This window comes from Cygnus olor, chromosome 1 (assembly GCF_009769625.2).
Source record: "Cygnus olor isolate bCygOlo1 chromosome 1, bCygOlo1.pri.v2, whole genome shotgun sequence".
Lineage (NCBI taxonomy): Eukaryota > Metazoa > Chordata > Aves > Anseriformes > Anatidae > Cygnus > Cygnus olor.
In genome coordinates, this window is record NC_049169.1 from 1527303 (window position 1) to 1539641 (window position 12339).

General features: G+C 56.9%; 2 protein-coding genes across 2 annotated transcripts; both read left to right on the plus strand.

Moving 5' to 3' along the window:
- The first annotated feature begins 438 nt into the window (after positions 1-438).
- LOC121064330 (carboxypeptidase A1-like) lies at positions 439-5134 on the plus strand. Its single transcript, XM_040545615.1, has 11 exons — positions 439-503; positions 1237-1318; positions 1785-1919; positions 2314-2412; positions 2924-3025; positions 3260-3361; positions 3727-3837; positions 4020-4110; positions 4242-4441; positions 4770-4854; positions 4947-5134. The coding sequence occupies exons 1-11, from the start codon at positions 439-441 to the stop codon at positions 5132-5134; spliced, it is 1260 nt and encodes a 419-aa protein (XP_040401549.1).
- Positions 5135-5815: 681 nt separating this feature from the next.
- LOC121064314 (carboxypeptidase A1-like) lies at positions 5816-10250 on the plus strand. The gene is made up of 11 exons (XM_040545583.1): positions 5816-6108; positions 6358-6439; positions 6743-6877; positions 6959-7060; positions 7203-7304; positions 7386-7487; positions 7612-7722; positions 7914-8004; positions 8383-8582; positions 9373-9457; positions 9588-10250. The coding sequence occupies exons 1-11, from the start codon at positions 5996-5998 to the stop codon at positions 9773-9775; spliced, it is 1311 nt and encodes a 436-aa protein (XP_040401517.1). The 5' UTR covers positions 5816-5995; the 3' UTR covers positions 9776-10250.
- Positions 10251-12339: the final 2089 nt, after the last annotated feature.

A 12339-nucleotide genomic window follows, 5' to 3' on the forward strand; every position in this document is an offset into this window, starting at 1 on the left:
CCCCACGATCCACCTAAATGAAGACCTCTGTGCTGGGACCAGCTCACCAACATCATCGCCAGTGCATGTAGGGTTTTCCTGGCCAGGAACCCAACAGCTGTGCATTAAGAAGCCCTAAAGGACCCCTGAGCACGGCACCTTCCCCTTTCACACCCAACTGGGGTGCACGTGTCCTCCCCTGCCATCTGCGCCAGCACCCGAGCCCCGAGGAAGATGTTATCAGATCCTCCCCAGCTTGGCCGCTCTTTTGTTGACTCCTCCAAATAAAGCAAACATTTGGGCTCACGGAAGCCGTCCCTGGCTTATCTCTTTGCAGCTACCGGCCCTGTAGGAACGGCAGAGGTGGCCTTGGTGGGGAGGTCCGTGAGTGCTCCTGGGGGACTATATAGGGGGACTGTAAATGCCGCGGGGGCTGAAGCTCGTCTGCGTCCGCTCACCATGAAGGTCCTCCTGGTCTTCGCCGCCCTCGTGGTGGCCGCCCTCAGCGAGCAGCTTTTTGTGGGGTGAGTCCTGACGAAAGCAGGGACGCGCTGCGCCCCCGGTGGGGGACGGGGAGGGATCCTGCTTGCCTGCGCCCTCGTGCATGAGAAAAAAAGCCCTGTTACGTGTTTCCTCTGCTGATGGAGGCTGTGAGCGTTCCCCAGGGGAGGAACCTTGCACCTTGGGGTATTCCAGGGAAGCTCAGACCCTCGGGGGAGCTGAGCCTCAGCAGAGCAACCGCTCATCGCATGTGGGATCCGTTCACTTTTTTCAAGCACAAAGCTTTGCCAGCAGGTTTTGTTTCATTACGAGTCTCCTGAAATACCTCCCCAAATATTATAAATCACCACTATCAAGGCGGCTGCTCTATCGTTTAACAGAAATAACCTTCTCTCCTGCTGACGTTGAGCCTGTCTTAGCTATTTCCTATGACTTTAGCCCCTCTCACGACCAAAGGAAGGCCTGAGACCACCTTGGGCTGTCCAATGCTTCCTTTTTTCCTGTGCCAGCCATCCTCAACATGCATTTTCCCCTCTCCACACCAAACCTCTAACAACAAGTGCGATTTCTGCTGCTGCAGACCCATTAGAGCCACCTCGAGCTTCCACCCAGCCCATTCTTGGGGCCACGTTGGTGGCTCGGGGCTGGGCTCTGCTGCTCACACTGCACTCCTTCACATCCCCCCTGTGCTCCTTCGTGTCCTCCCATGCTCCTCCGTGTCCCCCTGTGCCCACTGATGGCTTTGACTCCCCGCAGGGACCAAGTTCTCCGCGTTACGGCCAGCAACGAGGAGCAGATCGCCCTGCTCAGGGCTCTGGGCGAGCGGGAGGACCTGCAGGTGAGCTGCGCTGGTGCCCCGAGAGCCAGCCCCGAGCATCTCCTGCTGTAGTATCGGGGTTTTGGGTTGGTTGGTTGGTTTTTGGTTGAGTTATGAAATGCCCATGCGCCCACTGCTTTTGCCTTGGGTGCTCTGGGGGAGTTAATCCTGGCAGACAATTTAGGCAGTGCAAGATAGATCGGTGATGGGGAGCAGTATGCGCACCCCCAACCTGATTTCTGGAGTTACCTTTATGGAATTAAAGAGCAGAACCAGCATGCGGTAACCCCAGTGTCTCATCACAGCTGCCCAGTTCACAAATCCTCATTATCCAGAGGTACATATGCAGCCAACAAGCCATCTGGGCTGAAACGTTTCTGTAGAAGATCCGTTGAAGGGTGCCCAAGCCCTCCTGGTCCCAAAACCTGTCCAAAGACCTTCCCAGATCCTTCAAGGCAGCAGAAATGCCTCCTCTTGTCCCCATCAGATTGACTTCTGGCGCGACCCCACCAAGCCCGGGCGCCCGTCCGACCTGCGCGTGCCCTTCCCCAGCCTGCAAGCAGTCAAAATCTTCCTGGAGTCCCACGGCATTTCCTACAGCATCATGATCGAGGATGTGCAGGTGAGGGCAGCCCCAAGGAGGGGGTGAAAGAGAGGTGGGAAGCCCAAGGAGCTGGAAGAAAAGACGACGGGTAGAGAAGGCAGAGTTGCAAAACCCATCGGTGGGGTGGAGATGATGGGGCTTTGGAGGGAAGACGTGGGCTCTGTGGGGCTGGGTTTGATGCTTCTCCTTATAAACAGCCCCTGTATAAAAACAAAACAAAACAAAACAAAAAAACAGGGCTGCCCCAGACTTCAGAGGCCTCTGTTTCCCAGCAAACCACGTTCACCTGCCCTCCCATTTCCTTTCTTGATGATAGAAAATGAATTGCACGGTGCTATCTGTGCACACAAAATGCGCTGCACCAACCCCCGGCTCCTCCCAGCCCGCTTTATGGATTTATTTCCCATAACAGCAACTACTGGACGAGGAAAAGAAAACCATGATGCTGGCCAGGGGGCTGGAGAGAAGGGCCAGCACGTTCGATTTCGCTTCCTACCACACGCTGGACGAGGTACTTTGCTCTGCAGAGCGTTCCCTTCACTTTCCTGGGGCCGTGCCATGGTTGTGTGCATGGGGTGACATTGGTGGCGGTGGCAGCGAGACCTTTGGGATGTGTCTGCCCTCCTTGGCTGGAGGGTTTTGTAGAGCCCAGAGAGTAGGAACCCCTCCTTGTGCATGCACATACAGCTCGGCCTCTCCCACCACCTCCCTGCCCTGCTGGGGGATGTCTTCAACTTCATTTTGGGGTCAAACCCTGTCCTTGAAGCCTGGTGGGTGGCTGATGGAGGCTGTGATGGTGCTGGGGGATCTCGGAGATTTTTTCCCTACTATTCACCTGGTAGTCCACCAACCTCCCTGCTCGCACAAAGAGTTTATATCCAGTCCTGAGCACCAGGCCTTCTCCAGGGAAGCACCAGATCTTCTCCAGGGAAGCTTTGCATGTTGTGTCTGGTGCCAGACAACCTAAAAACCAAAAAGGAAAACCCGGGTGAGCCGCATGACCCAGCAACTCCTCCTTTCAGATCTACGACTGGCTGGACACCCTGGTGGCCAATCACCCCGGCCTCGTTAGCAAGATCCAGATCGGTGAGAGCTATGAGAAGAGACCCCTGTACGTGCTGAAGGTGGGTTCGGGGCAGCCTCACCTCGTCCTCGTCCTGCCCGGGTGTCCCCCTGCACCCAGCCTGAGCCCTGGCACGGTGGTGGAGAGAGGTGGTGGGGTCTCCTCCTTGGAGAGCTTCAGAAGCCACCTGGAGATGGTGCTGAGCACCCTGCTGGTGGCCTCCAGAGGTGGCCCCAACCTCTGCCAGCCTGGCACCGCGTGGGCCCTGGGGTCACATCCTGCTCTTTCTGCACAGTTCAGCACCGGGGGGTCGAACCGGCCGGCCATCTGGCTGGACACCGGCATCCACTCGCGCGAGTGGGTCACCCAGGCCACCGGCGTGTGGACGGCCAACAAGGTAACCCCACGATGGGGACGTCGATGTCTGTGTGGGGTATTTCCATGGGCTCAGCCCAGCCATGGGTTTGGGGTGGCTGCGAGAGGAGGGGAACAACCCAAAGCTCACCGGGATGGGACAGGACGGCGTCCCCCATCCCTGGGCCCACATGTGGCGAAGATCTGGGTGAAGGAAGGGCAGAAATTGCAAACCAAAGCCACCTCCTGGGTGCTGTGGTTGGACCCGATCGGGAAAAAAACCCCTGCAGCATCTCCAGTTCCCCGTCTTCCTACCTGCGCCCTCTTTCAACACCTTCCCCGGTGCTGCTCGGTCGTGTCCCTCATCCCGGGGAGCCCCAAGGCAGCTCCTGCTCCTTCCCCTTGCAGCTCGCCGAGGAGTACGGCCGGGATCCCTCCATCACCTCCATCCTGGACAGCATGGACATCTTCTTCGAGATCGTCACCAACCCCGACGGCTACGCCTTCACCCACAGCTCCGTGAGTGTGGGGACACCGTGAGCAGGGGGGACTCGTCCCGGTGCTGGGCTCCAGCAGGCGCGGGTTTCGGTGCTGAGGCACGTCCCTTGTCACCTGGGCTGGCGGTGGAGGTGGCTTCACCCCTTCATGGGGAGGCTGGGGCAGGGGTTCACGTCCCTGTGGTCTCATCCATCTGCTCCTAGAACCGCTTGTGGCGAAAGACGCGGTCCATCAACGCTGGCTCCTTCTGCGTCGGCGTGGACCCCAACCGAAACTGGGACGCGGGCTTTGGAGGTGAGGCACGGGATGCCCCACACTGGTCAGCACCCACGCGTTGAAGCATTGGATCCTCCTGCCGGAGGGGAGAAAGCCAGGGGTAAAAACCCTTCCCCTCATTTCACGGTGTCTCCTCCACCCTGCCGCAGGCGCCGGCTCCAGCAGCAGCCCCTGCTCCGAGACCTACCGCGGCCCCTACGCCCACTCCGAGAGCGAAGTGAAATCCATCGTGGACTTCGTCCTTGGCCACGGGAACGTGAAAGCCCTCATCTCCATCCACAGCTACTCCCAGATGCTGATGTTCCCCTACGGCTACAAGAGGACGCCTGCACCTGACTACCAGGAACTGGTGAGATGGCCCCAAAACGTCGAGGTGGGGCTGCAAGCACCAACCTTGGTGGAAAAGTCAGGACAGATCACCACGGGACCACCTCGGACCTCTCATTAGGTGCAACCTGCACTTTGAAACCCATCATCTCTCTGGTCTCATGGGGATTGCAAGATATGCCTCGTGTGTGCCAAAAATTAAGGGTGTTTTGGGGAAAAGCAAGAGCAGACGGGGTGGGGAAGGATGCTGGGCTCCAAGCCCTGGTGCCCCGGGGTCCCTGCTGCCCCAGGGAGACGGAAACAAGGTCTGGGTCCACCAGGTCTCAGTGCTTTGGGGTTTTCTGTTGCAGAACGAGCTGGCCAAAAAGGCAGTGGATGACTTGGCCGCGGTGTACGGGACGGAATACACCTACGGCAGCATCGTGGACACCATCTGTGAGTGTCCCCCCCCTCCCCAAAATATCTCCGTCCTCCCCGTGGCGCTGCCACCGCTCACTGGGGCCACGTCTCGCCTCCTCTCCTCGCAGACGTGGCATCTGGCACCACCGTGGACTGGGCCTACGAGAACGGGGTGAAATACTCCTACACCTTCGAGCTGAGGGACACGGGGCGCTACGGCTTCCTCCTGCCCAGCACCCAGATCATCCCCACCGCCACCGAGACGTGGCCGGCGCTGCTGGACATCATGCTCCACGTCCAGCAGCACCCGTACTGAGCCCGCGAGGATCAGCTGGGGAGGGGAACCCCAATCCCACCGGTCCGGCCCCGCCACTCGTCTCAATAAACAATCCCACAGACTCTATGGTTGAAGCCTAGCCCTTTATTAATTTTTTTTTCATGGTAGATTTCAATGAAAGGGGAAAAAAAAAAAAAGGTGAAAAAAGGATTCTGAGCCCTTGGGGGGGCTTTATTCCCTCCTTTTTGCTTTGTCCTTACATATCCCCGTCCCCATGCCACCAGCAGCCCCACCACATCCCTCTCCTTTGGGACCAACGACCCCAAAGGGTGCAGGAGAGCATGGGGGGTTGCGCCCAGATCTGTGGCTTTTGGGGCAGCACCGCCCCAAAATCCCTTCCCCTTTCTTGGGGCTGGCACCCTCAGGGACAAGTGGGGACACTTCTGGGTGCTGAGTGCTTCCAGGAATTTCCTCTGTTATTTTTCCCAGCTGGAACAACCAACACCCTCCCTAATCTCCATCCCACACCAACCTTTAATCCAATCCCCCCCAACAAGCAAACACAGCCGCGCTCGGGACCCCAGGCTCGTGAGAAAACCCACACCCTGTGCCTTTCTCAGCCCGGTTTTGCCCTTTTTCTCACCGTAGCACCGAGCCGCGGCCGGCCCCGTGGGCGGTGGGATTTGGGATCCAGCACCCGGCGTCACCTCCCCACGTCCTGCCCCGCCACCGGCTGAGTCACCGACGGCCCCGGCCGGTTCCCAGCTCCCCGGGACGAGTTTCACCGGGACCGGCAGCGCCACGGTGCCCAACCTTGACCGGTGCCAGCCGGAGCCTTCCCAGGGCCCTGGGAACTGGGGCAGCTGGTGGGGGCCGGGCTGGAGACCGCTGGGATTTAAGATGCCCCGAGGTGCCGCGGGGACATGGGACGAGCTCTTTCGGCTGGAAATGAAGGTCCTCCTGCTGCTGGCTGCCCTGGTGGCAGTGGCCACTGCCACCGAGGATTTTGTTGGGTAGGGGGGGGTCTGGCCAGTGGGGGTGGCTGGGATGGGGATGGTGGCTGGGATGGGGACGGGGTCCAGGATGGGGACAGTGGCCGGTTCAGCCCCAATGGGACACAGGCACTGGGGGAATGGGGATGGGATGGGATGGGATGGGATGGGACGGGACGGGACGGGATGGATGGATGGGGAGGGGGCTATGGTGGACTCCTGGGTGCTGGAGCTTTGCCCCACGCCCCCCAGCACCCTCTGACCCCGCAGGCACCAGGTGCTGCGCATCGTCCCCAGCAGCGACGCAGAGCTGAGGAGGGTGCAGGAGCTGCAGGACCTGGAGGAGCTGCAGGTATTGGGCGCTGCGGGGTGTGGTGGGGAAGATTCCGCCCCCCCCGCCTCTGTCCCTTGCTTTGCACCCACAAAACACAGCAGGGATGGCTGTGGGTTAGAGATGATGTCTCGCTGGGGTGCCTGTGCCCTATTTTGGGGTGCTGTTGGGGATGGGAGAGGGGTTAACCTTTTGGGTGCTCAGGGTAGAGGCTTGGGAAGGGGGTGACGAAGTCCCATGGGGAGGGGGGGGGGTGAGGTCCCATGGGTGGACAACCCAAGGCCGGATCCTGACCACCCCCATCTCATTTTCTCCCCCTCCCAGCTGGATTTCTGGCTGATGCCCCGTGGCACTGGGGACCCGGTTGATGTCCGTGTGCCCTTCCCCAGCCTGCAGCCCCTCAAAGCCCACCTGGAGGCCAACGGCATCCCCTACTCCATCATGATCGAGGACGTGCAGGTCAGTGGTGCTGGTGGGAGTGAGGGGCGAGGGTCTCAGTGTGGAGGGGGATGAGGTCTCACCCTGCCCCGTGTCCCCCAGGCGCTGGTGGACCGTGAGCAGATGCAGATGCTTCGCCGCCGCCGGCTCCTGCCGCTATCCACCGACGCCTTCGACTACAGCAGCTACCACAACCTGGACGAGGTGATGTCCTGTGGGTGGGAAAGCACAAGATTTGGGGCATTTTTTTGGGAAAAAAATTATGTGCTGGAGTTGCTTTTGCCAAGGGGCTTGCTCCAACTGCAGGGGTCATTCATTGCCCTCCCAATCCCTCTCCCACCCCCAGATCTACGCCTTCATGGACCTGCTGGTGGCTGAAAACCCCAACCTGGTCAGCAAGCTCGAGATCGGCCGGACAACAGAAAACCGCCCCCTCTATGTGCTCAAGGTAAGGCAGGAGGGGTGCGTGGGGTGACCAGGTCCCAGGACCACAGGTGGTTCCCCCACAGCCCCATTTCTGCTCTTGCAGTTCAGCAAAGGGGGGACGAACTGCCCGGCCATCTGGATCGACACCGGCATCCACTCCCGCGAGTGGGTGACACACGCCAGTGGCGTCTGGTTCGCCAAGAAGGTACGGGCACCTCCTGGCCACATATCACATCCCCAAAGGGCCACAAGGCCCCTCAGCCCCCCCTGAGCACCATGTGGCCATCCCCATGGTGCTCCAGCAAGCCCCAAACTGCCACCCTCTCTAGATTGTCCAAGATCAGGAGAAAGATGAAGGTCTGGCCTCCATCCTGGACCAGATGGACATCTTCCTGGAGATTGTCACCAACCCAGACGGCTTCGTCTTCACCCACACCACGGTACTGCTGGGTCTGGGGAGCAGGATGGGGGTACTGCACAAGCTCGAGGTCTCCTTGTCCATATTTCCACAGGGTGGAAAGGGGACAGCTGTGACCCGTTAGTCCCCCCCAAGACACTGCTTTGCCTTTTCTGCCCAGGGTTGGCAGAGCCCCAGCCCCGGGCACAGGCTGAGGTGGCTCTGCCCTTCCAGAACCGCATGTGGCGCAAGACCAGGTCCAAGAGGTCGGGCTCCCTCTGCGTCGGCGTGGACCCCAACCGCAACTGGGATGCAGGTTTTGGAGGTCAGAGCTCTCCCATTAACCCTACAGAGGGTGGTTGCACCCTCCTGGACATTTCTGACTCGGAGAGATTCTCTGATGTCTCTGGGAAAGGGCTGGGCTCTGCTCTCCTTGGCCGAGACGTGGGTTTGGGCTCTACCAAGGCTTTGGTGTCCCCTAGTGACCAGTACGGTAGGGACCACAAATGGGAACCATCATACAAACATCTAGGTGGAGCCCTAGGAGCGTTCCTCTCCGGCCACCAAACAGCCAACGGGTGGGAGAAGCTTTTGGGATTGTAAATGGAAAAGGTCCTTTGCTCTTGTGACTCTCCGAGCCACCCATGTGCCACCAAAGCCACCAAACACCCACTCCGCATTTTCACCGTCCTCTTCTCCACAGGGTCTGGGTCCAGCAGCAACCCCTGCTCGGAGACGTACCGAGGGCCCTACGCTGACTCGGAGCCCGAGGTTGAGGCCATCGTGAACTTCGTGAAGAACCACGGGAACATCAAGGCTTTCATCTCCATCCACAGCTACTCCCAGCTCCTGCTCTATCCCTACGGCTACACCACCACCCCTGTGCCTGACAAGGAGGAACTGGTAGGGGCTGGTGTGGAAGTTTGACGGGGGCCTGGGCACCGTGAGGCTGCTCTCCTCCTCTGAGGGGCCTCCATCCCACACCCAGAGTGGACACTGGCAAGCCAGGAAGAAGCCTTGGCTCCTCTGCCAGCCCCCAGGGCCTCCCCCAGGCTGAGGCTATTCAAAGAATCATAGAATATCCTGAGTTGGAAGGGACCCACAAGGATCATCGAGTCCAACTCCTGGCACCACACAGGTCTACCCAAAAATTCAGACCATGTGACTGAGAGCACAGTCCAAACACTTCTTAAACTCCGACAGACTCGGTGCCGTGACTACGTCCCTGGGGAGCCTGTTCCAGTGCACAACCACCTTCTTGGTGAAGAACCTCTTCCTGATATCCAGCCTGAACCTCCCCTGTCGCAGCTTGACACCATTCCCTCAGGTCCTATCACTGGTCACTAAAGATCGGCTCCTTCCCCTCCATTCCCCCTCGTGAGGAAGCTGTAGGCCACCATGAGGCCTCCTCTCAGCCTCCTCTTTTCCAGGCTGAACAGGCCAAGTGACCTCAGCTGCTCGTCATACGTCTTCCCCTCCAGGCCCTTCACCATCTTAGGAGCCCTATTAGCCCTATTTTATTAGACTTTATGGAAGGAATTTGATTGGGGAGTTTGGAAAAGCTCAAAGGCCATAGCCTAAAGAAACTAGTTTCCTGGCATTGTTTTTGCCCATGGCACGAGTGTCAAACCTTTCTGCAGGCTGCCCCAGGCCTTCCCCACCTCATCTTTCTCCCTTCTGTGTCCCTCCCCAGCACCAGGTGGCCGAGGAGGCTGTCGCCGCTCTGTCTTCTCTGTACGGCACCAAGTATAAGTACGGCAGCATCATCAGCACCATCTGTAAGTAACGGGGCTGCTCCGCTCCCGCATAAACCAAAATCCCCTTTCCCAGGATGGAGGGACACCTTCCCACACAACCCTACAAGGCAGAGTGACCGTTTTTGCTGTTCCCCCCCCCCCCCCCAACAAGATCAAGCGAGCGGAGGAACCATCGACTGGACGTACAATCAGGGCATTAAGTACTCCTTCACCTTCGAGCTGCGGGACACGGGGCGCTACGGGTTCCTGCTGCCCGCCAGCCAGATCGTGCCGACCGCCCAGGAGACGTGGCTGGCGCTGAAGGTCATCATGCGCCACACGCGCGAACACCTCTACTAACAGGAGCCGGAGCAGTGGCTGACTCAGCTGCGGAGAAGAATGCAATAAATTGCTGGAAAGGAGAGAAATGCCTCTTGTTGTGGGTTCCCTTATTCCAATTGTGTCAAAAAGCTTTTTCAGCGTTCTTGGGGGTGGCCAACATAAACAGGGCATGTTGGCCCAGCAGGCCCACAGGGGGATTAAGGACATAAAGACAGTGGGACATGAAACAAAGGTGCTTGTTTTCCCCCTGCTGGAGCAGAGGATGGAGGGGGGAGAGCCTCACTTGGACACTGGGCAAGCAGAGACCTCAGATACCTCAGCCGTGCTGGCAGGACTGGTGTGCACCGTCCCCTGGGGATGAGGTGGCTCTGGGGTGTGCCCAAGGCAAGTTAGCAAGACTTATCCTGCGTGTTTTGGTGGTCAAACACCAACTTGTAGCACTGTTAGAACTGCCCCTCCTCACGTGCTGTGATCCCCGGGCGAGGGGAGCTCAGCCCCTGCAGACCCTCTTCAAACTGAAAAGAGGAACTCAACCACACAACATCATTTACTTTTTATTAAACATTTAAAACTCTCAGGCTATGCAGAGTCTGACTGTATCCATCCCCTCCAAGCAATACCAAATCAAAAGTCCAAAATGCACAAATCCATCAAGACAGTAGGGTGACAGGGAAGCACGTTCAGTTCTTGCTTCGTTGCCCTCGGTTAGGAGGATCACAAACAGCTCTGAGAGTTTTGTCCCTCTGCTTCAGAAGTCGGTTTTCATGCAGTCCAGAGCAGCCAGGGATTTTGGATCCTTCTCATTTTGCTATCCAGTGGTTGGAGGATTTGATTTAAGGCCATCTGATTTAAGACCCTGCCTCGCATCTCCAGTTTCAGCTGGATGCAATTTTTATTTCCTTACCTCCACACCACCACCTCCATGTGCCCAGGGAGCTGAAACACCTCCTGCCCCCATGCTGGTGGGACCTGAACGCTGTGCTGGTCCCTGCAGTTCAAGCACTAGACTAGCTGCCCACTGAATCATGCAAGAGCTGCCTGTTAGGTCAATTTTTGTTTGTTTGTTTTTCCACTGACATTAGCATAGAGCTGCCTACAGAACAGAAAGGAGCAGCTGATTTGGGACATCAAGCTCTAAATATGCAGCTGTACAAGTTCCATTACACCCCAACACTCAAAGCTAAATGTGGCATTTCCACAATGCTTCAATATCAGACTCCTCTGAAAGCTTTAGGGGGACATCCAGCCAGCAACACCATCAGCCAGAAACTAAAGCCCTGAGAGATGAGTCCACTCCCCTGGACCACGAGTGAAGAAAAGTGTGGATGAAGCAAGGTCTCTGCAGCTCCTGCTTTGGTCTCAGACCATTTAAACAAACACTTCTCTCCCCAGAGGTGACACCGCAGTGCCACCAGACTGACCTGGAAACAGGCTGCTTCATTCAAAACAGATACACCTGCAGCTCCAACGAGACTTCCAAAAACGTGATTATGCATGAGTGCAAGAAAGCAGAGCAGTTCATAAGATGGCGAGATTCATTCAGCTTCCCATGGACAGGAAGAAATAAGACTAAGACACAGACAACCCCTTTTTTTTTTTTTATTATTTTATTTGGGTGTTTACACTTGGCCAACCTGCCTCTTGCAGCACTAAGTACAAACATGCACGCTCCCTGTGGAAACGCAAGACACCAGGTGATCCTTAGTGGATGGGTTGGAAGGGCAGCTTGTCCAAGTAAAAGCTGCTTTGCACAACTTCAACCATTCAAGGGTTCTCTGGGAAGCTGAGGACTTTAAGATACCTCACTTTAATCGGCTTTTGTTACATATAAAAAAATATAGATCCATATTTGAAAACACGGGCATTCAACTCTGAAGTATGCATAGTCCTTCAGGATATTTTTAACGTGGCTCTGCCCTTCCTTTCTCCCCTCTTCCTCCCCCTCACAGCATCCCTACACAGCGTGGGAGGTTTGTGCTGGTCACTTCGCACTTCTCTGGAGAGGTCTGAGCTTACGGCTCTCATCAGAATGAGCCTGCCAGTCCCTGGCACAGGAATCTCACCTGTGTGAGCACTTCTCTGATTTAAGACTCACGGAGAGACCCAGAGCTAAATTCTGTGGTTCTGCTCTGCTACCGGTATTTGTCACTAAAATGAGTGAAAGAATCTGAAAAGATTAGTCCAAAGGCAGAAAAGCAGCTCATTACACAACCTCTTCCTTGCTTTCACAGGGATTATCCTAACCATTTCAAGGGGTCACGGGTACAGAAGGCAAAGCTCACTCCTGCAGCGGAGGTACAGAGAGAGGTTGTGATAAGTGTCCTCAGGAATGCTGAGTCTTAAACTGATAAACTGGGAATCACTTGTAATTTCTCTCACCTTGCCCTTTCACCTTAAGTTTCCCCTATGACCTGCACCAGGAGTGAATTTAGGGGTCTGTTAAAGATCATTTGCCTATGTCAAAAGGGGAAGAAGAAAAAAAAGCAACCCCAAAAGCCACGCACATTAAAACGCGAGACCAAGAAACCAAAGCCAGATAAAGCTGAGCAACACTCTAGGTGAAGGCGAGAGGAGCCGAGAGG